This window comes from Ursus maritimus, unplaced genomic scaffold (assembly GCF_017311325.1).
Source record: "Ursus maritimus isolate PB19 unplaced genomic scaffold, ASM1731132v1 scaffold_34, whole genome shotgun sequence".
NCBI classification, from domain to species: domain Eukaryota; kingdom Metazoa; phylum Chordata; class Mammalia; order Carnivora; family Ursidae; genus Ursus; species Ursus maritimus.
Genome location: NW_024426008.1, coordinates 28,048,006 through 28,071,203, shown reverse-complemented (window position 1 = coordinate 28,071,203; position 23,198 = coordinate 28,048,006). Strand labels below are relative to the sequence as shown.

At 63.2% G+C, this 23,198-nt stretch overlaps 1 protein-coding gene across 1 annotated transcript in view; it reads left to right on the top strand.

The window, feature by feature from the left end:
• PHF2 (PHD finger protein 2) overlaps nucleotides 1–22,785 on the top strand; it is a 38,230-nt gene extending 15,445 nt beyond the window's left edge. Inside the window, exons 4-21 of the mRNA XM_040620363.1 lie at nucleotides 338–479; nucleotides 3,108–3,294; nucleotides 4,052–4,214; nucleotides 4,694–4,781; nucleotides 5,144–5,250; nucleotides 6,412–6,503; nucleotides 7,625–7,714; nucleotides 8,440–8,799; nucleotides 9,694–9,813; nucleotides 10,153–10,268; nucleotides 11,630–11,808; nucleotides 11,886–11,956; nucleotides 12,643–12,803; nucleotides 17,239–17,513; nucleotides 18,814–18,909; nucleotides 19,582–19,744; nucleotides 19,987–20,306; nucleotides 20,885–22,785. Coding sequence (XP_040476297.1) covers nucleotides 338–479; nucleotides 3,108–3,294; nucleotides 4,052–4,214; nucleotides 4,694–4,781; nucleotides 5,144–5,250; nucleotides 6,412–6,503; nucleotides 7,625–7,714; nucleotides 8,440–8,799; nucleotides 9,694–9,813; nucleotides 10,153–10,268; nucleotides 11,630–11,808; nucleotides 11,886–11,956; nucleotides 12,643–12,803; nucleotides 17,239–17,513; nucleotides 18,814–18,909; nucleotides 19,582–19,744; nucleotides 19,987–20,306; nucleotides 20,885–20,973 — 2,819 coding nt within the window. The 3' untranslated portion in view covers nucleotides 20,974–22,785. The remainder of the gene's footprint in view (nucleotides 1–337; nucleotides 480–3,107; nucleotides 3,295–4,051; nucleotides 4,215–4,693; nucleotides 4,782–5,143; nucleotides 5,251–6,411; nucleotides 6,504–7,624; nucleotides 7,715–8,439; nucleotides 8,800–9,693; nucleotides 9,814–10,152; nucleotides 10,269–11,629; nucleotides 11,809–11,885; nucleotides 11,957–12,642; nucleotides 12,804–17,238; nucleotides 17,514–18,813; nucleotides 18,910–19,581; nucleotides 19,745–19,986; nucleotides 20,307–20,884) is intronic.
• Nucleotides 22,786–23,198: the final 413 nt, after the last annotated feature.

Here is a 23,198-nt window from a genome sequence, read left to right as displayed (position 1 = left end):
GGCGCCCTAGAAATATGTAGGAGTTTTTTGATTTTTTAATTTTTAAAACATAAGCATGTCGCAGGCGTTATTTGGGACATGCTTAGACTAACAGCGTATTTGTCGTTCGCTTCTCTGAAGTTCAAGTGTGCCTGGCATCCTGTGTTTTTATTCACTGTCGTGGTCACCCCAGCTGAGGCCTGCGTGTCGGCGGCCTCCCGCACCCCGGAGCCCTCGCCGTGGCTGAGGGAGCGAGCCCGCGTGGGGCGACGTCAGAGCCCGAGCCCCAGGGTCCAGGCCCGCTCGGCGGCCTGCCCAGCACCTCCTGCCCCGCTCATGCCGCCTGCCCTGCCCGCAGGCCCGGAGCGGAGCGTGGACGTGACCGACGTCGCCAAGCAGAAGGACTGCAAGATGAAGCTGAAGGAGTTTGTGGACTATTACTACAGCACCAACCGCAAGCGGGTTCTCAACCTCACCAGCCTCGAGTTCTCCGACACCAGGTGAGCGCCCGTCGTGCTCGTTTGCGGCTTCTCTTCTCACGCGTTGTGGCAAACTCAAACAGAGAAGCAGCAGCAAAATGCCGAATTGTCCTCTGGCCCCCCCATCCCACCCCCAGAAAGAACCGTAGGTTAACAGCATGGGGTCGATTCTCGCAGAACGCACGTGCTCCCATGCGCGCGTGCAGACAGCCACACCCACGCACACACCTCTACACCTCACGGACACACGCACACGTACGTACCCACTGGCCCACGTGCCCGCACACATCCACGGGCGCACTCTCGAATTCACACCTTCTGCACCGCGGGGCCGTGCCGTGCACCTGCTCTTCCCGCCGTCTCAGCCTGAGCCCCACGTGCCAGGCCTGCCCACTTGCTGCTCTTCTCAGGGCGGAGGGTCCGGCATCATACACCGTGGCTGTCTGGGGCCCACCTAGGTCCAGGCTTCTGTGTCGTCGGAGGCTGGCCGGCCGCTGGCCCTGCCCCCGGTGTCCCTACCGGGTACCCCTGCTCTCCCAGGACCACAGCTCTGTGTGGCGTGGCCCCACCTTCCCTGCCCCTCTGTCGAATCCTTGCTGCCCTCCAGCTGGCCCCTCGCGCACTGCAGGGCCTGAGTTGTTGACGATGGCTTAGTTTAAGCGTGGTTTCACTTTTGGATCCTTTCCATCTTGCCGACTTCTGAAAAGCTCAGGAGATAGCCAAACAGCTCATGTGCAGAAGGGCGGGTGGGAAAAAGAGTGTCTGGAAGCCTCATGGAGACGGAGAATACAGAGCTGTCCCAGGAGCCCCAATAGGATGTTGTAACTGGGTGCTGGGTTCCGTGTGAGCTTCCTGACAGCAAAGGCATAAAGGGAAATAGGATGGGTTATGGTGTGGGGAGAAAGCCGCCTCCTGCGAGCTAACGAGGGGATTCCCTCCCAGGTTGAGTTGTGATGGGAGGGTTGCTTTGCCGCTGGAGCACACTTGGGAGTGTCGCCATCATCTTGGTCTGCTGAGAGGTCTTCACAGAGAGCTGAGGGTGGGTGCTTTGGCTCGGGCTTTCCCCTTGGGCCTCTCGGGGCCACCCCTTTGCTGGCAGAAATGTGTGCTGCCTCCGGTGTCCGCAGGCCCGATCCAAGGACCGCTGGGGTCACACACACTTCACACCGGGCCGTCGAGCCCCTGGGGCTCTGGTCTACACCGTCTGAGAGGGGGAGGGTGGCCTCCACTTCATCAGTGAGGTCTGTCCCCGGGGACGTCGGGTGGGGCTGCAAGGACTGGGCCTGACCCCACGGGCCATCTGTGGCAGTCTCAGGGTCTGCGGCGTTGGGGACCCTGCAGTGCCTCACGCGTCCCGGACCCCGGAGGCGCCTGCTGTGACGGATGGAGAGTGATGTGCCTGCTGTCTGTGATGTGGACATCCGTGATTACCTCTGCACTGTCGCCCACGGTGGCCTCAGGTGTCTGGGGGCCTAGGATACTGCACCTCCACCCTGGGAGCCCGCAGGGAGCAGCTGGCCTTGGCGGCAGGAGAACGGGCTGGGTTTGCACCCGAGGAGCGGTCAAGCGGGGACAGAAGGGCATTTGTGGCCGTGTTGGGAAGCCCTGGTGTATGGTGTGCAGAGGGCCGAGGGTGTCCCAGGGCAGCAGGGCCAAGCCCCTCCCCTGTGTCAGTGCAGGGTCTGGGGCCACCAGGGGCCTGGCCTGGTTGAGGAGGGCTCTGGGGAACAGGGAGGGTCGGTAGCTGGGGATAGCCGGAGAATTAAAGGAAGAGGGTCTGCTGATGGCAGGGCCGGGTGTGTGGCTCGTGACCGTCTTGTCCTGGTGGGCATGGCCTTCGATGCAGAGCTGTGCGGTTCTGTCCCGCCTGCAGCAGCGAGGACCAGGCTGTCAGGGCACAGGGGCTGCGGGCTGTGCAACGGTGATGCGGTACCGTGGTTTTATTTTTTAATTTTTTATTTTTTATTTATTTATTTTTTAAAGATTTAATTTATTTATTTGACAGAGAGACAGCCAGTGAGGGGGAACACAAGCAGGGGGAGTGGGAGAGGAAGAAGCAGGCTCCCAGAGGATGAGCCTGACGTGGGGCTCCATCCCATAACGCCGGGATCACGCCCTGAGCCGAAGGCAGACGCTTAACCGCTGTGCCACCCAGGCGCCCCAGCACCGTGATTTTAATCAGGACGGTGACATTTCATTGGAAAGGCCACCTTTGCCTTTCCGTGTCCTTCTTGGAAAGGAGGAGCCTGGCTTGACAGTGACCACCAGCCCCTGTGGCCCGCTCTGGAGAGCAGCCGCTTTTCTCCAAGCGATGTCTGGGAGCGCCCGGGCTGCGTGCGGGACATGCCATTTGCCGTCTGCCCCGCCGTGCCCAGCAGCACCCTCCTGGGCCAGCCTGGACAGTCCCTTCCAGCTCTCCAGGGAGGGGCTCTCTCTGGTTCCCCGTGAGAGACTCGTGTTACATCCTGCCACGGCCATACCCAGTGGCTGGGCTCCTTCTGCCCCCATGAACCTTTAGTTTGCTTGTCTGTGGAATGGGAGCGATGCCACATAGCCCGAGGTGAAGAAACAGGCGAGGGATGTTATCCCGGAGCCCGTTCCCCGCCGGGCGGTCCGTCACTGGTACCCCTCCTCCTGCCTCCACCCCAGGATGTCCAGTTTCGTGGAGCCGCCTGACATCGTCAAGAAGCTGTCGTGGGTAGAGAACTGCTGGCCCGATGACGCGCTGCTGGCCAAGCCCAAGGTGACCAAGTACTGCCTCATCTGTGTGAAGGACAGCTACACCGACTTCCACATCGACTCGGGCGGCGCCTCCGCCTGGTACCACGTGCTCAAGGTAGGCACAGCCGCCTCCACGAGCAGGGCCACCTGTGGTCCCCACGAGCTTCTCCAGGAGGGACGTGGTGTCCAACCCTCGGGAGGCAGAGGGGCAGGGGTGTGTGTCACGTGTTTCCAAGGAGACGGAGGCTCATGAAGCAATTGGAGGCAGCCCACTGTCGTGGAGCCCAGGGCTTAGCAGTGTGCAGGCCCAAGGAGGGGGGTGCAGTGCTGGGGGGACTTCCTGGAAGAGGGGCCGAGGGAGTGTGCTGTGCTGGGCCCACACAAGAGGGGGGGCAGGGCTGGGGGCTCCTGCCAGGGGAGGGAGGGGAGCCAGGGGAGAAGGGAGATGTGAAGACAAAAGAACAAAAGGGACCCTAAGGCTTGGGCTCAGCCGCTGACCGGGGTCTCCTCACACCTGCCTGAGCCCGACGCGGGGTGGGCAGCTCAGCTCATGATCCCGGCCCTGGGTCCTGCAGGGCAGAGCGGGCCAGACCCCAGGGCTCTCAGGAGCAGAGCTTTCCTGGAACTCGTCAGGCAGCGGGTCCCGGCTTTGCTGCCCCGTGGCACGCGAGACAGCCCCGGTGTTGCACAAGTACGGCGTGTGGGGTGCCGGGGCTGCCGTTCCACACTCGTCCTGGTTCACAAACTGCTGATCACAGAGCACACGTGGCCCCACCTGCAGGGAAGGGACAGTGTTCACGCCCGGACCCACCGCCAGGACCCCCAGTGTCCTTGGGTTGTGGCGGGCTCTGCCAATGGCCTCTCGTCGGCAGGGGGAGAAGATCTTCTATCTCATCAAGCCAGCTTTGGCCAACATCTCCCTGTATGAGCGCTGGCAGTCGGCCGCGAACCACAGCGAGATGTTCTTTGCCGACCAGGTGGACAGATGTTACAAGTGCACCCTCAAGCAGGGCCAGACGCTCTTCATCCCCTCGGGTGAGCGCCCTGTCCCGCGCCCTGTAGGCACCGCCGGGCTCCCTGCCTTTGACCTGGCCCTGGGGCCTCCTGCTCCGCCATCACCTGCGGCATGGAGGGGGTAGTGGGCTCCTGGCCAAGGCACGTGTCCGAGGGCGGTCTAGCCCACTCTCTTGGGCTGTGGCAGCTCTGCCTTGGCCCCTCGCCCTGTGTGTAGGGGTCAGGGGTGCTGGGCAGCCCGACCTGGGGCAGGCGGAGCAGGTTTCTTCAGCTCCTGGGTTAGTGCCAGCCAGGAATGCCAGTGTGGACACAGGCTCTCCTACCGGGAGGGCCCAGCCACTCATCACACGGTGGGAAGGGTGTGTGGGGGCAGCCAGCCAGGGTGGACGGGGGCACGCTGGAAGATGCCGAGCTCACACTGGCTGGGATCAGGCCAGGCGGTGGCTGAGAGCCCGGCCTGAGAGCGCTGTGAAGGGCCAGCCACGTCCCTGCCTCCCCAGGCTGGATTTACGCCACACTCACACCCGTGGATTGCCTGGCCTTCGCGGGACATTTCCTCCACAGCCTGAGTGTGGAGATGCAGATGAGGTAGGGGACGCCTGCCCTGGTCCCGCCAGCCGGGGTCCCTGCTGCCAGGCCAGTGCTGGCACCTCCCTGAGTTCTGGGCATACCGTAGCCTCTTCTGTGGTCCTGCCAGGGCCCCTGGGTGCTGGGGTGGCCCTTGGAGGGTGTAGGGTGAATTGAAAGGCCTCTCCCTGGGCACTGGCCCATGGGGCTCGCCCTCACGCAGGGCACTCATTGCTGATGTGGTCCCCTGTTCCACCCTGCCATGCAGGGGAGGCCAGAGTGTGGCCTTGGTGTGGCCTTATCGTGGCTGTGACGTGGGCTCACCCTTAGTGTCACCTGCTCAGAGTCTCGTGCCCTGGACAATTCTTTGCTGTGGTTTCCAGAGCGTACGAAGTGGAAAGGAGGTTGAAACTGGGCAGCCTGACTCAGTTTCCCAACTTTGAAACTGCCTGCTGGTACATGGGGAAGCACCTGCTGGAGGCATTCAAAGGTATGGGTGTACAGGTTGGCGTTTCTAACTGTGGCTCTGGGTGGCTGGTTTGCATGTGGAGCTCGGGGACGTGGGGGCCAGACCATGGGGCGAGCTGAGCCCCGCTGTGCAGTGTGAGGCTGGATGGCGCCCCGTGGGGCTGTCGATGTTTCAGAAAGAACACTGGGATGTGTGTTCCCAGGCCCGGCTCACGTCACTGCTGGTGGGACTCATTCAGGACGTCAAGAGGCCTGGGGGTCCACCTGGCTCTGGGCTACCAGCTGAGGGACCCCTGCGGCATCCCTGCCATCCTGGGCTTGGGCGCGTGCCGGGATCCCTGGGGAGTCTTGTGGGAAGGGGTGGGCTCTTTGGGTCCCTGCCGTCCATGGACAGACAGGCGGCCGCCCTCCACCCCAGGCCTTCAGGGTCAGTGCGGCTCCCAGCAGCCGGGCTGCATTCCCACCGGAGCCCTTTGTAGCCTGGCTCTGGTTTGACATGGGAAAGCTAGAGAGATGGGCCTTGACCTCGGCTGGTCGGGTTCAGTGAAATTTGTCCATCCCCAAAGTCAGATCCCTGAGCTTCACCCCGGCAGAGGGAGTACCTGGGAGGGAGCCCCTGGGGGCTGGCCTGGGGGCTCCTGGCAGGGAGGTGGGGTGGGGGCAGTGTAGGCAGAGCCATACCCTGGGGTTGGCCTGATGGGGTGACTGCCGAGCAGCCGGGTCCGCCCCTGCATCGGGGGCCCAGAGTAGGCAGCCGGCCTCTGCAGCGAGCTCCCCGCCAGAAGGGGGGCACTCTGTCCCTTTTCTGCGGGGCTCCCCCAGCCCCAAGGGCGTGCCAGAGGCCATGCTTGTCCCTGTGGCCACAGGGGAGTCCCCGCTACCACAGCTGTGCAGAGGCCACGTGAGGTGTGGGTGCACCTGTGGCCCCTCACTCGGGTGGCCTGGAGGACAAGCAGAGGGGGAGCTGGGCTGCCTGCTGAAGGCCCTGGTGGGTGGGCGGTGCGGGGGCCGGTCCTGACCCTCACAGGGCATCTCGGACAGGTCCCCCGAGGTTCCAAGAGGGACCGTTGGCAGTTGGGCAGGTGGCAGTGGGTGGAGGTCCAGCCCTGGCCCCGCCCACCGCGCGAGGCCGCCCCGAAGGCGGCGCACACTCCCCTGACCCAATCCCTCTACCTCCCGCCAGGTTCTCACAAGTCTGGGAAGCAGCTGCCCCCTCATTTAGTCCAAGGAGCTAAAATTCTCAATGGTGCTTTTAGATCATGGACGAAAAAGCAGGTAGGGAGGTGGGCCAGGTGTGTCCCTGAGCAGAGAGGAGCGTGGCTGGTGGGGAGCCCTCCCCCGTGCTGGCCTTTCCTTTGCTGTCTGTCCCCTGCCCACCTGTAGCGGGGGGGAGGTGCTGGAAGCAGTTCCCGGCCTGAGGGATGGGGGTTGGGGGTCCTGGAGAGTCGGTGGGAAGAGGGTGGGTGGTGGAGATGGCGCTGAGTGCATCCGAGGGCCGGGGCAGGGCTGCATTCGGGGCAGGAGATGGGAAGAGCCTCTTGGCCACCCTGGCCAGCCTAGGCATCAGCTCAGAAGTGATGTGGGCCTCCCTTTCCACCATGTCCCCCCATTGTGACCACCATAGCAACATGGCATTTTACCCCCAAGGTACCCCCAACAGTATGTCCAGTGCCCTCCATGGCCCCCCAGCAGCACTGCCCAGTGTCCCCCATAAACCCCCCAGCAGCATTATCCTGTCTCCCACGTGTCCCCCCAGCGGCACTGTCCAGTGCCCCCTATAACCCCTCCAGTAGCACTGCCCTGTCCCCCCATGCCACCCCAGCAGCACTGCCCTGGGACTGACCCTCCCCACAAGGCCCCCTCAGCGGTACTCCCAGGGCTGTCCTACAGCCACATCTCTGGCCTCAAGGCCTGGAACCATATCTGGTGTCCCTCCCACCTCACCTCAGCCATGTGGGCAGAGGTAGCGGCCTTGTGCCTAGGAAGAAGGGATGGCCCACGTCCACTGCCCAGCTGGTAGTGGCCTCGGGCACCTCATCCTCTCTGGGACTCTGTTACTCCCCCTGTGGAGAGGGGTGGTGGCAGAGCCCTCTTACAGGCTCACGTCTGGCTGCAGTGGGCTGATTCGTGCAGTGGGCTGACTCGTGCGGACCCCAGGCAGCCAGTCCCTGCCCGCGGCAGTGCTCGCCCCATGCCTGTCTGGGCTGCAGGGGGTCCTGGGTTGGTAGGCAGGAGATGACTTGGAGGAACAGTGTGGGTGAATCAGGATCCTTGGCGGTCGAGCCTGCTCAGGGACCCTGTGGGTGTGAAGGGGTGGGGCAGCGTGGCCTGGGCAGGTAGACGTCGGCACCCGGGCTGGGCAGCTGACCGCTGGCCCTGCATGTACTGCCCTTCAGGCTTTGGCGGAGCATGAGGACGAGCTCCCAGAGCACTTCAAACCTTCCCAGCTCATCAAAGACCTCGCCAAAGAGATCCGCCTCAGCGAGGTAGGACTGACCCGGGGGGCCACCAGCCCTGCCTGCTCTGGCCTCCCCACAGCTGCCTGCCAGGGATGGTCGTGTCTGAGATGGTTCTCCCCTGACCCTCTGAGGCAGGGTCCCTGGCACGATGGGGACCCTGAGGCACCTGTGGCTGCCTGTGGCCTCCTGGCTGGAGCTCCCCAAGTGGGTGGGGCGGGGTCTGGAGGGAGGACAATTCCAGCCGCTGGAGACTCTGCTTGTGTGAGCCTGGCCTGCCCCCAGCCTCTCTGTGCTGCAGGTGGGACGGCAGTCCCCACCAAGGAGGTAGAGGAGTCAGGTGGCTAATGGCGTAGACGAATGGCACCGTGTCACACGGGTACTGTAGATGAGTGTGTCTACACCACACGGGTGGTGTAGACAGATGTGAGCGTGTCACACGGTGGTGTAGATGGGTGTGAGCGTGTCACACGGTGGTGTAGACGGGTGTGAGCGTGTCACACGGTGGTGTAGATGGGTGTGAGTGTGTTGCATGGATGCCGTAGGACAAATGTGTGTCACTGAATGGTGTAGACAGATGTGAGCGTGTCACATGATGCTGTAGGATAGGTGTGAGCGTGTCCCATGGGTGGTGTAGACGGATGTGTTGTATGATGGTGTAGGCAGAGGTTCTTTCTGCTGGAGTGTCTCCCACAGCCTGGGCTGAGCCCTCCTGGCGGGAGGCGGTTGGCCACCTCTCCTTCTCCTTTCCCTAGAATGCCTCCAAGGCCGCCCGACCTGAAGTGACCCCAGCCATCTCCTCAGATGAAGTCTGTTTTGGGGACCGGGAGAAAGAGGAGCCCCCATCCCCTATTGAGGCCAGCCCTCCTCGGTCCTTCCTGGAGAAAGTTTCCAAAAAAAAGACTCCCAAAACCATGAAGATGCCCAAGCCATCCAAAGCCCCCAAGCCCCCCAAGCCCCCCAAGTCCCCCAAACCACTGAAGCTCAAGGATGGGGGCAAGAAGAAAGGGAAGAAGTGCAGGGGGGCGGCCTCACCCACCATCCCCAACCTCGACCTGCTGGAGGCCCACACCAAGGAGGCGCTGACCAAGATCGAGCCTCCCAAGAAAGGCAAGGTGGGTGGCCTCACCCTCCTGCCTGGGGTCAGAGGGGCTGGCCGGTGGGATGGAGCTGGGTTGCTGTGTCCTGGTGCTAGAGGCTCGGGGTAGGTGGGCTGTGCCCCCGTGAGTTTGGTGCAGTGGGGAGTGAGTCTCACAGGGAAGGCAGTGGTGTCTGTGCTGGGACAGGGGACACTGCACAGGGTCACTTGGGGGGATGAGCTGGCTGAGTCCTCTCTGGGACCCAGGCATTGGCTGAGATCTGAAGGTGGGCCAGGTGCCCAGGGGAGGACAGTAGGGAGGCGGAAGGGGGATTGATGATGTGGGCAGTTACTTGAGGGGCCTGAGCCTTTACAGGCAGTGAGAGAGGTGGGCCTGGCCCTGGGACCTAGCAGTGTGACCAGAGGCCCTTAGGTGTGGGCTTCAGGGACCATGAGCCCAAGACCAAGCCCCATTGAGTGATTTCCTGCTAGTGGGAGGTTGTTACCCACTTCTGGGTGGGGGCGAGGGGGTCAGCGACCACCAGGGCCAGCATCATAGGCTGCAGTGGGGCACATTGGTTTTCCCTTCCTCAAGGCAAAGAGGGTAGATGAATGAACAGATGGATGGATGGATGGCAGGAAGGGGGGAGAGAGAGAGGAAGGGATGGATGGTTGGGTGGGTGGATGGATGGTTGGGTGGGTGGTGGATGGTTGGGTGGGTGGATAGATGGTTGGGTGGGAGGATGGAGGATGGGTGGGATGGTAGGTGGGTGGGTGGGTGGATGGCGGATGGGTGGGCTGCTGCATGTGAGGAGTCACACTCCCACTGGGAGGCAGGGCTCTGTGCGTGTGGCTCTTGCTTTGCCCTGTAGCCTCGGGGATCCTTGACCCCTCCCATGTCTGCTGCTGGGTCATGACCGCTGTTTCCTAGGCCACAAAGAGTGTCCTGAGTGTGCCCAACAAGGAGGCAATCAGCTCGCAGAATGACGTGGAGAGGCTAGAAATCCGAGAGCAAACTAAAAGCAAGTCAGAAGCCAAGTGGAAGTACAAGGTGAGGTGTGTGTGTGTGTGTGCGGGTGTGTGTGGGTGTGTGTGGGTGTGTGGGCCTGCCCTCGGGGGGGCTGTGTTCTGTGAGAAGGGGGTATGCGGGCTGTGCGTGGGCCTGGTGGTATGAGTGGAGGTGTGTGTCCTCCTGTCCCTCTCGGAGTGGATGCACAGCCCTGCTTTGACTTCATACTCCCTGCAGCTGGACCGTGTCCTGCAGGCCCGGGCCTACAGAGAAGAGGGCTCTTGGATGATGTGGTCGGAGGGAGGAGGGTGGCCTGTCCCACACCTCTGCCCACTGGTTACCTGCGTGGGGCTCAAGGACGGTCCTGTGTTTGCTTTCCAGAACAGCAAGCCTGACTCCCTGCTGAAGATGGAGGAAGAGCAGAAGCTGGAGAAGTGTCCTCTGTCCGGGAGCAAGGACCCCAAGTTCTCGTTCTCCTTCAACAAGAGACTGCTGGGGTACGTGCATGCTCCTGCACACGTGCCCCTCCCCCATCACACACGCTCGCACACATCAGACACACGCCCTCCCGGAGGGCAACCCGGGCAAGGCCCCCCTTCTGAGCTGGCAGACCCTCTCCCTGCCTCCCAGGCTGAGAGCTCTGAAGGGTGCAGAGGGGCAGGGGGAGAGTGTGACTCCGAGGTGGCTGTTAGCTCAGTTGTCCTGGACTGGGAGAAAAGAGGTAGGGTGGGTCAGGGGCCTGGCCTTGGGGCCCAGAGGCCAGTGTGAACCCGGTCTTCTCAAATGTCCCTAAAATTATGGCTGAGGTGGGGGCTATGGAGGAAAGATTTGTGGGGCCTAGATTTGAGGGGCCTCTGGGGCCTGAGAAATCAAGAGGGCTTCCTGGAGGAGGTGGCATTGAGCTGAGAGGTGGAGCACCCAGCCTCAGGGGGTGTGTGTGTGGGAGTGGGCACATCTGTGTTCTAGACCGTGGAACTGGTGTGTGTCTGCTGATCAGCTTGGCAGGCCGGGCACCCCTCGCCCGCTGAGAACCCCCGACCGGCCGCGGTCCCTCATGCAGTTGCCTACTGAGTCTGAAGTCGGGGTGGGCGCCCCTCGGTGGGGAAGCAGCAAATCTCAGTGGAAATGGGGCCAGTGTTCTGCCGTGGGCTTCCGTTTCCTCACTGCAGCTGGTGGGGAAACGGGTCAGGGCAGCATCTGGGGAGCCTGGCACGATGGGCTGTTGTTCCTGAGATCTCTTGGCGTTGTGCCAGGGTTGCTCAGCGAGCAGGTGGGATGGGTCTGGTCTGAGGGCTCCATTGCCCTGACCTCATGGCCCTGAGCATGTTGCTGATTGGGCCGAAGCTCAGGTGCTGGGCCCCGGGACTTTGGAAACGGACGACGTGGCAGGGGACAGGACTCGAACTGTGTCACAGCTGGGTATGCTCTTGCTTCACCCACATCCCAGGGCTCCCTGCCGCCTGGGAGTGGGAACCGTCCCGTTGGGGGCTGACAGAGCCCTGCCCCGGCCCGCTGTCCCCGTTGCTGGGCACGGCTGGAGCCCTGTCTCACCCTGAGGGGGGCCCAGCTGAAGGATAGCGGAATTTGTTTTTCCAAAATAGCTCTGCAGGGAACCCCGGGAGTTGGTGCTGGCTCCATGTGAAGCCGAGCTGGTGCCGCACCCCAGGGTGGGGGGCCGTGAGGAGCACGCCCTCAGACAGCCTGAGGAAGGGCCGGGCACGCACCGCGTGGGCCATGCGCCGTCCTCACTGGAGCCACGGGTCTGGGACGGGGCCGCACGTGTGTGGCCAGCTGCTGGTCCTCTGAGACCCAGGCTGGAGCACGGGGGGCACTGAACGACCTGCTCGTGCCGTCCCAGCTCCAAGGCCCTCAAGCCGCAGCCCAGCCCCGGCGTGTTTGGGGCCGTGCAGAGCTTCAAGGAGGACAAGCCCCAGCCGGTGCGGGATGAGTACGAGTACGTGTCGGACGATGGGGAGCTCAAGATCGACGAGTTTCCCATCAGGAGGAAGAGGAACGCCCCCAAGAGAGATTTGTCTTGTGAGTGAGGGTGTGAGGGTGGGGAGCGGGCCGTCCTCCCGAGGCCTCTGCCAGACGCACGGGTGCTGTGCTTTCAGTCTTGCTGGATGGGAAGGAGCCGCTGCCCACGCCTGCTACGAAGCCGAAGCTGGACGCGGCACTCTACAAGGTGAGCGTGTCCGTGCCGGGCCCGGGAGGCGGAGCCAAGTGTCCATCCCTGTGTTGGGTGGTCTTGCCACGCACTGGGACGTGGCTGACGGCTTTGCGTGTGAGCTGCAAAAGGGGTCATCTTCTGCCCTGTCTCGGGCGTTTTCGTGGGGAGGGTGGCCTGGGTTCTGGCTGCGGGCCCCACAGAGGAGGGATGGAGACAGGGCATGCGGAGGTCTGCGGGTCTCGGTGAGTGGCCACCCCACTGTGAAGAGAAGGAATGGGGGGCATGCAGGGCCAGGCCTTGCCCTGTGCTGTGGGGGCTGAAGTTAGGTCACCTCCAACCCAGGGCACGGAGGCTGTTTCCAAGGAGGCCAGGGTCCCCACAGAGCCACCAGCTGGGGGCTAACTGGGGTCCCTGAGTGTGAGCGTGAGCGCCCCCCTGCTCCCTGCCCAGCCCCACAGCTCCTCTCATATCTGTAGTCAGGAGTGGGGCTCACTGGGAAACAGGGCAGGGCGTGAAGGCAGCTCCGTCCTCTGGGGCAGGCCTGCGGTCCCGGCGGAAAGCTCCGGCGCCCAGCCCCACCCGCGGTGCTCATTACACGGCCTGGCTCTTCACAGACTTTGAGAAACGTCATTTTCTGGCCAAAGGGGAACAGTAGCTCTTTCCCAAACTGCCTCTGACCTGTGGCTTGGTCCCCACAGCAGAGTGACGACTCTTCCGACGAGGGCTCGCTGCACATCGACACGGACACCAAGCCCGCCCGCAACGCCAAAGTGAAGAAGGAGGGCGTGGGCTCGGCGGCGGGCATCCTGGACCTGCTGCAGGCCAGCGAGGAGGTCGGAGCGCTTGAGTACAACCCCAACAGGTACGGAGGGGGCCTGGGCCACAGCCAGGGTGGGTGTGGTTGCTTGAGGCGGTTGGCACATCGGGGCTCCCTGGGCCCCCGTCCAGAGTAGGACCCCGCCCAAGCAGAGGTGGTGCCGGCGGGCCAGGGAGGCGAGTGGGGGCGAGTCCTGCTGGTCCTGAGGGTCTGCGGAGCTCCTGGACGCCCAGACAGGGAGGAGGCTGAGGAGCGGTGGGCCTGGGGCCGTGTGGGAGCCGTCTGAGCGGCTGCGTCACCTGGGGACTTTTGGAGGAGCCATGCTGCGAGGAGGGGCTGGATCTGCCAGGTTCCCAGATGACCACACCCAACTGGGGGCGCATGGGGACCAAGCCAGACTGTCCCTGAGCGCCGTGCGCGTCCAGGGAGCCTACTCTCTGCAGCCGTGAAGGCCCGGGTAGCAAGGTTCCTCCTGCCCAGGCCTCTGATTTGGGAGAAATGGATTGATCCCTCCACACTTTGTTGGGGGAAGGGCCTCAGCTCGTTTCTCTGGTGATGGTCCCAGTTGAAGTCTCTCTACATCCAGTCAAACTTTGTTTTTAAGCATTGTGGTCAGTTTTTTTTTCACATGGGATTTTCACAGGTACCACAGACAGATAACCAAGGGGTCAGGGCCTCCCCAGCAGGGGTGTGGGGGGGGGGATCTCCGTCACCATGCGGGCTGGCACCCTGCTAATCCTCAGGACGGCAGCAGACTCCTGCGGCAGGACAGCTTGCTCCAGGCCGCGCTGCCGGGAAGCGGCCCAGGTGGGACCAGGAACCCCTGCCTGCCTGATGATGGAACCGGGTGGAGGACCCCCCCGAAGGGCACCTGTGCTGGGCGTTGACATCCAGGCAGGGGTGACCTGCCCGAGGAAGGCGGGGCCCACGTGGCCTGCGCGGTGCTGGGTCCCCTCGACCTGCCTCCGAGACCGTGTTTCCAGAATGGAGGTCCCAGGGCTGCGTGAGCCCATGGGGAGGCCGCACACCCGGTGGGTGTCGAACCTGGGGGCCCGAAGAGGCGGATTAGGCTGTGCTTGGGAAGGGCTCCTGCAGATCAGATGGCTGTATCTTTTTTCAGGAACGTCTGTTCTGTGCGCTGTGCTGCGTTCAGACAGCCGAGGAGCGTTGTCCCCGGGGTGTGGCGTGGGGCCGGCCGCGTCAGCAGCCCTCTGGATGGGCTGCTCCTGCTCAGTGTTCAGTGCTTTCTGTCCACATGCAGACGTGGGCCCGTCCCGGCACAGATGTGCGCTGGCAGGACTCTGGCCTTGGCCCCTTTGCTGGGAGGGGTCTGACCCCCGTTCCAGGAGGGCACTGCTGGCTCCGCAGCACCTTGGGGGTGCCTTTCTCCCGGGAGGGACTCTGACTAGCGGGCAGCTCCGCTAGCCGCTCGTGTCCAGAGCCCGGAGAGGCAGGGTCTCCGCCCCGTGAGCTGCGGGGGCAGGGCCGGTGCCGGGACTCCGCATGGAGCCGGGACACGGGCCCTGCGGCTTGGGCTCTGCGCCAGGGAGGAGGGCGGCTGGTGTGTGGGTGTGCTGCTCACGGCTCTGCAGACACACATGTGTGCCCCACGCACGTGTGCACTCACACCCGCCTGCACACGTGCACACGTGCCTGCCAGGCCCACCCCCTCTGCCGGCTGCAGGCAGTTCCTCTCCCCAGTCTCCCATTTGGAGAGCAGGTCAGTTTTTGATGGTCCATTTGCTCTGTTTTAAGTTTTTGCTGTTGGGAAAAAATAGCTGAAAAAATGGAGGGAAATATGTTAATTTCTTGAGGATGGTTTGCTGAGTGTTTACTGCTGGGGGTGAGAGGAGAGGATTTTGGTATGATAATTGGAGGATTAAGAGATTATTTTCCATGTGCGCTGGTTAGACTTTGCTCCTTGATTCGCCAGCCCCGTGTGGACAGACCGGCGGCCTGAGCCGCATGCAGCCCTGCACTCCACAGGCCTCCCTCTCGGGTGCAGCCAGGCTGGGCTGGGAACACGCGGGTTCCGGGGGTTGGGGGACGCTCGCAGTGGGTGTTCTGGCCCCCTGCCCTGCTGTCCCTGCGGGAAGCCTGGTGTCTGCCCCGCCTTGAGGCTGGGTGAGGAGGCCCAGACCTCCAGGGCAGGGCGGGATGGGGCCACATCCGTGCCTGAGGGCCGGGTGTAGCGGGTGCTGGGCCAGCTGCGGGCTCCTATGCAGGTCTGTGGTCTGGTGCAGCAGTGATACGCCATGTGCTCCTGGTCGGACCTGGACAGCCCTTTGCCCGCACAGCGTGGACGGGGCTGGCAGCATCACAGGTGGGGCACAGGAGCCAGGAGCTCCTGACCAGACTTGATTTTCTCACTGTTTTGGCTTTGGAACTGCAGTCCTATTTGGTTCCAGCAGAAACCAGAACAGTGTGGTCCGGTGTGTCTGGAACAGGGCCCAGGGACGTGGTATTTGTGGAGGGCTGCCTGTGGGAGGAGGACAGAGTCCCTGGCCTGGAGCCCAGCAGTGACCGGCACTACAGTGTCTGCCCAAGCTTGCTTCACTGGGCCCCCAGGACCTGCAGGGACGTTCTGTGTCTGTGCTCCCGGGGGCCAACTCCATCTCCCCCAACCCTCCAGCCCCAGGCTTGGGAAGCTCTCATTTCTGTGTGGGGACACATGGCCCCTTTTCATTTTAACGGTCTTACTAAATGTGCTTCAAACACTTGGAGGTGGGATTGGGAGTGGGGGTGGGGAGGGGTGGCGTGAGATGCAAACAATGCAGATGATGGAGAACCCCCCAGAAGGGCCTGCATGGACTGACACTTTGGGTGCTGCTTTGGGGTCACGGTAGCCCTGTGGGTGGGTCCATCCTCTGGGGGCTCACGGGGCAGGCAGGAGGGGGCCTGGAGCTCAGACATCAGGGTGGGACCCTGTGGTTGCTCCCTGGGCCTTCTGTGTCTGTGATGGGGAGGAGGGCTAAGCTGGCCTATGGGTCCCCCTCGCCATTCCTGGCTCCTGGTCCTGTCTCCTGGGGGTCCATGGAGTGGAGGGAGGGTCTGCTCAGAGTACCCGATGCAGTGGTTGGCTGGGGGCCCTGCAGGCCAGGGTGGGCTGTCCTGTCTCCTATGGCCCAAAGCCTGGAGTGATGGGCAAGGACGAGGGCCAGAAACGGCTCCTGAGGGGAGATGACTGCTGGGCCACGGCCACTGGGAGCTTCCTGGGCTGGTAGCTGAGGAGGTCCCGTGAGGAGGCCCAGCAGGATCCCATGGAAGGGTCCGCAGGGATGAGGAGGAAAGCAAAGTTTCTGGAGGAGTCCAGGCCTGGGCTTTGAGAGCTCTCCCCATCCAGCTGTGTCCAGGACCCTGCTGTGCACGGGGTGGCGGGCAGTGGCAGGGGAGCCCTGCCCACCCTCCCGGAGCCCAGACCAGCAGAGAACACGGTGCCAGGTAGTGGCATAGCCTCACTGGGTATCTCGGAAGCCAAAGCAGGTCCTGGAGGGAGGGGAGCTGGTGCAGCTGGGAGGAGGTGCTGGGGGGTAGGTGTGGGGCAGGCAAAGAAGGCGTGGCAGGGCACTGAGGGCAGCAGTGCCTAGAGCTGGAGGGCAGCGGATGCTGGGGTCAGGTTGGCAGGAGGTGGCATTGGCAAAGCTGGGCCCCCGTGGGGGTGGCTGAGAGGAGCTGAGCTGGGGCTGATCTGACGTGTGGCCATCAGGTAAAGAACAGGTGGGAGGGAGCAGTTGTGATCAGAGACAGGAACAGGCACCCCTCTCTCTCTGCCCACTTCCTCTCTCTCACTTCTCCCTGTGTCCCCTCTCCACGCCCTTCTCTGTCCCTGTAGAGTGTGGGGGTGTTTCTAAGTGGGAGTCATCAGCTACCACCGTGCTGCACCCCATATTCTCTTCTGGCCACTGGGTGGGAGGGTGCATGGGCTGTGGACTGTGGGCCCTGGGCTGTGAGCTGAGTGCTGTGGGCCGTGGACTGAGTGCTGTGGGCTGTGGGCTGAGTGGCATGGGTTGTGGGCTGTAGGCTGAGTGCTGTGGGCCATGGGCTGAGTGCTATGGGTTGTGGGTCGTGGACTGAGTGCCATGGGCTGTGGGCTAAGTGCTGTGGGCTGAGTGCCATAGCCGTGGGCTGGGCCACGGGCTATAGGCTGTGGGCTGTAGGCTGGTGGCATGGGCCATGGGCTGTGGGCTGAGTGCTATGGGCCATGGGCCGTGGGCTGAGTGCCGTGGGCTGTGGGCTGAGTGCCATGGCCGTGGGCTGTGGGCTGGTGGCATGGGCCATGGGCCGTGGGCTGAGTGCCGTGGCCGTGGGCTGGGCCATGGGCTATGGGCCGTGGGCTGTGGGCTTGTGGCACGGGCCGGGGGCCGTGGGCTGAGCGCTATGGGCCGTGGGCTGAGTGCCACGGGCTGTGGGCCGTGGGCTGAGTGCTGTGGGCCGTGGGCTGTGGGCCGTGGGCTGAGTGCCTGTCTCTCTGTGCCTCCAGCCAGCCCCCAGCCTCCCCCAGCACGCAGGAAGCCATTCAGGGAATGCTGTCCATGGCCAACCTGCAGGCCTCTGACTCCTGCCTGCAGACCACGTGGGGCGCCGGCCAGGCCAAGGGCAGCTCACTGACGGCCCACGGTGCCCGGAAGAACGGGGGTGGCGGCAAGAGCGCGGGCAAGCGGCTGCTGAAGAGGGCGGCCAAGAGCAGTGTGGACCTGGATGATTATGAGGAAGAGCAGGACCACCTGGACGCCTGCTTCAAGGACTCGGACTACGGTGAGCCCGTGGCGGGCGCGGGCGGGCACGGGCCTGCCGCCGGGGAGGGACCTCTCTGCGGTGCTGCTGGGGCTCGTCCCCGTGCGCGGACCTTGGCCCTTTTTTAGGAGATAGGAAAGTCAGCTCTCAGAAGCGTGTAACTCAGCGGAGGGCACGCCATTGTCACCACTCAGAAGAACACCCTCCCTGACCCCGGCCCCCGCGTCTCCCTGTCTGCCTGCGTCGTGTCCTGGGTGCAGGCCGTCCTTCAGGGACTCTTCCCGGCACGTTCATGCTGCAGCTGGAGTCGGGCCGGCCGCCACACGTGCTTGCCGTCAGCTGCTCGCAGACGCCTGGTGGCTTTCTGCTCTTGGCAACTGTGGACGCTGCTGCTGTGAACGTTGGTGCGGGGGTTTTGTGTGGCCGTGGCCGTGGTGCCCTCAGGCATGGGCCTGGGAGGGGGCGTTGCTGAGGGTCGATACCTGTCTTGCCTTCTGAGGACCGGCGCAGCCATCCCCCATGTGGCCATACACTCACAGACACGTTGAGACCCCATCCACCCTGTCTGTCTCTGAGTGGCCCACATCTGAGGAGGGCGGAGCAGGGACCCTGAGGGCATGACCCCTCACCCCCCACCACAGCCCTCTCGGCTCCAGGCCACTCTGGGGGAGGGGCTCAGGAATGCGCACCTGCCTGAACACGTTGGCCCGCCCCTCAGTGATGTGTAGGATGCCCCAGGGCTGGGATGTGCTGGCCCTGGGGGTGCAGGGTCTGCCTTCAGTCCATGGGCCCCAAGCTCACACTCCTGCCCCTAGAGAGCCCTCCCAAAGGGAGGCTGGCCCAACCTCATCTGTTGGACAGACAGACTGACAGTGGGGAGTGCCTTTTCTGGGCTCCCTTGGGGGGCAGGGCGGGCCCTGGATGGAAGGACACAGCGGTAGTGGGGGCACCTGGGAGTCACCCAGGGCTCCTGGGCGGGGCTCCCTTCTCGGGAGACTCGCTGGGGTGGCAGCCTCCAGTGGACATGGGATGTTTTCTTCTCTGACAGCAGCAGAGGAAGGGGCATTCCGGGAGGCACGGTGGACACTGCAGCCAGACTGGGGCAGTGCCCACAGGGGCTGCCGGGGCCTCTTGTCTGTCCAGTCCCTGCCCTCCCTGGGTCTCAGGGGGCCCTGAGCCAGGTGGTTCAGGGGCTGCCTGCACCCGTGCGTGTGGTAGCAGTGCTGGGAGGGACAGCGGCTCACAAGGTCTGCTGGCTTCCGAAAGCCCCCGTCTCCCCGTGGCACCACTGGCTCAGGCCTTTCTCCCCCTCCCCTCCTAGTTTACCCCTCCCTGGAGTCTGACGAGGACAGTCCGGTCTTCAAGTCCCGGTCCAAGCGGAGGAAAGGCTCTGACGACGCTCCCTACAGCCCCACAGGTAGTGCCAGGAGCTGGCCAGTGCGTCCCCGGCCCGTCCTTCTGGCTTGAAGGCTGCAGGCGCCCTGGCTCTGAGGGGCACTGGGGGGGCTGGCTGCCTGTGGGAGCCTAACTGGGGCTGCACTTTTCCCCCCAAAGGCACCCCAGCTCCTGCGAGTGGGGTGGGCAGTGGGGGGCTCCCTGCGGGGTCTGGCCCTCACCTAGTTTGTCGTGAATGAGCAGCCCTAGGAAGGCCATCTTTGCACATGGCTGGGTCATGGCAGCCCGTGGGGTGGGGGTCTTGTCCACTTTCTCCTGTCTTGCTGGCATGGGGGTCCTTCACATCGGGGCTCATGCTGACTCTCCCTGAGTTGTGAAGTGTCCTGAGACTCAGGGACAGATGGGGGCAGGGCTGAGGGGCCGGGGTGGGGAGTGGGTGTCCAGGGGCTGAGGGGCCGGGGTGGGGAGTGGGTGTCCAGGGCTGAGGGGCCGGGGTGGGGAGTGGGTGTCCAGGGCTGAGGGGCCGGGGTGGGGAGTGGGTGTCCAGGGCTGAGGGGCCGGGGTGGGGAGTGGGTGTCCAGGGCTGAGGGGCCGGGGTGGGGAGTGGGTGTCCAGGGGCTGAGGGGCCGGGGTGGGGAGTGGGTGTCCAGGGGCTGGGCAGCCGCTCGAGGCAGGCTGATGCTCTCTCCTGCAGCACGGGTCGGCCCGTCGGTGCCAAGGCAGGACAGGCCTGTGCGCGAGGGCACCAGGGTGGCCTCCATTGAGACTGGGCTGGCAGCTGCTGCAGCCAAGCTGTCCCAGCAGGTGAGGAGGGTCCCTGCCTGGGCTCTGGCTCCCCACATGCCCAGCCCACCCAGGTTGCGAGCTGTCACAGGCTTGGGGACACCCCCTGGGAGTGGGGAGCTGGGGAGGTGGGAGCTGGCAGCGCGTCTCCTGGTAGGTCAGAGGTGGTGGGGGTGATGGGGGAGGGGACGTGTCCCCTGTGGCTGAGTGCTGGGGCCACGTCCCCTCACGCAGGGGGCATGCCGGTCCCCCGCACAGTCCCAGCGCTGCTCAGGGGTTCATGGTGAATGGGTGTGGGGCTTGGGCGCGGGCCCAGCACCACCTCGGCCTCCACCACCTCGGCCTCCACCACCTCGGCCTCCACCACCTCGGCCTCCACCACCTCGGCCTCCACCACCCCGGCGTCCACCACCCCGGCCTCCACCAGCACAGCCAGCAGCCAGGCCTCACAGGAGGGCAGCTCACCCGAGCCCCCGCCTGAGGCACACAGCAGCAGCCTGGCGGACCACGAGTATACCGCGGCCGGAACCTTTGCAGGGGCCCAGGCTGGCCGTGCCTCCCAGCCCATGGCCCCTGGGGTCTTCCTCACACAGAGGCGGCCTTCTGCGTCATCCCCCAACAACACTGCTGCCAAAGGTACCGTGCCCGCGTGCCCCAGCAGCCCTGCTCTGACTCTACCCTAGGTGACTGCAGGCCTCCTTCCTCTGTCCCACTGTGGCCCTGTGTCTGTAGCTACGGTCACTCACAGGGTGGAGGCTGGGCCGTTGCCTTGACTTTGGGGCCTGGCTTGGACTCGAGGTGTGGTCAGCAGTTTGCTGAGGGTTCTCTGGGAGGGGCTGGAGGGGATCCAGGCTCCCCCGGGCGATTTGGCGGTGGGACTGCCGACTAGGTCCCTTGGATCCCCACTGTCACCCCCAGGCCCCCGATCTGCCTGTACCCTGGCCAGGAGGCCCAGCCGGCTGTGGACACAAGGAGCGTGGCTCCTGCTGCCAGGAGGTGGGATGGGCCTCACTCTGGAGTACTGCTGTCCCCCATTCTTGTCACCACAGCCTCTAAGCAGGGCACTTTGTTGGCCCCTGGTGGTTTTGCAGGGTCTGGAGCACCCGGGGCTCAGGTCCAACAGGCCCATCTTCCAGAGAGGATGGGGGCTCAAGGAGGGGCTCCTCTGGCCTCTTGCTCACCTGGCATTTTCCTGTCTCCTCCTCTGCCTGCAGGAAAACGTACAAAGAAGGGCATGGCCACCGCCAAGCAGAGGCTTGGGAAAATTTTGAAAATTCATCGGAACGGAAAACTGCTCCTTTAAAGTTTGGAAAGCCAGGATCCTTCCGCTCCGCTCAGGACCCCCGGAGCCCCGCTAAAACATCAGCCCCCAGGAGGGTGGCCACGCTGCCTCACCCCGGGGAGGGCCTGGCCCCCTCCCGGCCACCACTCCCCCCATACGAGCATCTGTTGCTTCAGCAGGCGGAGCTCATCGATGTGGACAGACGTCCTTTCTCAAGTTGCTTAGAGTGACCAGTTCCCGAAACTCGGCCCTGCCCGTTTGAGGACCATTCCAGTTTCAGGAGAGCCTCTGGGCACCCCTGAGTGTGGGTGTGATTGCAGGGCTTCTGCAGCTCTGCTGGGAGCACGAGTCCTTTGAGGAAGAAGGAGTGAGCCAATGCTCACCAGGCCCAGAGTCTGAGCTGGCCACAGGCTGGTAGCCTCCAGAGGCTTAAAAAAGGCAAAGAACACTAGAGAGGAAGAGGAAAAGAAAGTGGGGACTTCTGTGCCCCCCTGCTCTTCCCGAGTGATTCTCAGACAGTCCAGAGAGCGTGCAGCCGGGCCAGGAGAGGGGCCTCTGTGCTCCCCGGCCGGTGGGTGGCGGGCCGGATGGTGGGTGTCGTGCCCCAAACGGCTGGGGCCTTTCTCGGGATGCTGGGGCCGGCAGCAGGGTCAGTGTGCTAGTGGATGGGGGTGCCGTTATGGGGTCCCCCCCGGAAGGGTCGGGCCCAGCCACGACATGGGGCCTAGGGGCCCGGGCTAAGCCATGAGGGTGGGCCCCGTGCTGCCCAACCGGCTACACTCCGAGAAGCACTTCTCAGCTGAGGCACCCCACCTGGAGGGGCGGATGGCGGCGGGGTGGCCCGAGGACACGGGGCCCGGCACGTCTGTCTTGTCATCTGTCCGTGTTTGGTGTCGAGTCCCTGGGTGGACCCCGGACCGAACGTCCGCCCGTCGACATGGAGGGGCTGGAGTTGTTTCTCAGGCAATCCTGTATTTTAATTTTAGATGTTCTCCTGAAGCATATTTTTCATAGAATGTAGCGTGTAAATAGCTTTTTAAATAACTTCTTTTTTATAAGAGTAAAAGTATCTTTAGGAATTTCTTTCTAGAGGGTCCGTCATTAACATTTATACGAGTTTTTTGCCGAGTATGACGAACACTTGGGTTTGCCTTCCTTCTTTCTGTTTACTGTCCCTGTTGGTGTTACTTTTTTCTTTTAGGAACTAAGGTATTGCCTGAAAAACAAGTGGTGTCTGTGGAGCCTTCTGTCTGTCTTTGCAGCAGCAAACCGTGCGCGCCAGACCCGCTCCAACGCGGCGGGAGAGGGCTCTTCGACTCGGACACCAGCTCTTTCTTTCCTTCTCGTTGGCGAAGGGGGTGGGGATGCGGTTATTTTACTTAGCACCTTGTGGAGTGTTTCTGTGTTTTGTGATGCTGTAATTTATTAATGTTTGTAGCTTTTTATATTTGTACATTTCTTATGAGCTTTGTTTATACGCCCGTCCCTGGGCGCTGTGTCCGCAAGGCCCAGCCCCGAGGCTGGCGGGCGAGCTCGCCGGGCGCCGGCTGCGCCCACTGTGCCGTCCTGGCGTCCGCGAAGCTTCCTTTCCCGTCCTTGTTGAACATTTATATAATCTAACCCGGCCATCAAGCTGTTCTCTCTCTCTCTTTTGTTTTTTAAAGTTTATTATTATTATTATTTGGCAACATGTACATTTCTAACAAAGTTTACTGTGGCTATTAAAGTGTTTTATTTCCCAATTCATATTACTCTTGTATCGAGTCCATGAGGTCTAAGGCAGCTTAGATCAAAGTTTTAAAAGAGTAAAAATATTTCAGGTTTTGTACAGAACCATGTCTGTGTCATTCCTGCTCTCCTGCCAGCGTCTGCCCCCACGGTGGGGGTGGCGGGAGGGAGCCCCGGGGCTGGGGCACAGGCCCAGGCTGGGCGGCCAGCATTCTCCTCGGGAAGCGGGCACCGCCCTGCACCCCAAAGCCGCAGCACCCCAGGCCAGCCTGCAGGAGCGGCCAGAAGAGCGCGTGGGGGCAGGCAGCCTTCAGAGGCCCTACAGCCACAGCCCTGAGCACCCTCAGGGGCCTCCGGAACCACCTCGAGCTCACAGTTCACAGGTGTGCGGTTTCGCTGAGTCCCAGCAGGCGCGGAGCCGGCACCCAGAATCTCAGTCTAAATCACAGCCAGCGAAGGTAAGCAGGAGTCCCGCAGGTGCACCGTGGGGGGCAGGTGAGGGTGGAGGATTAGGGCAA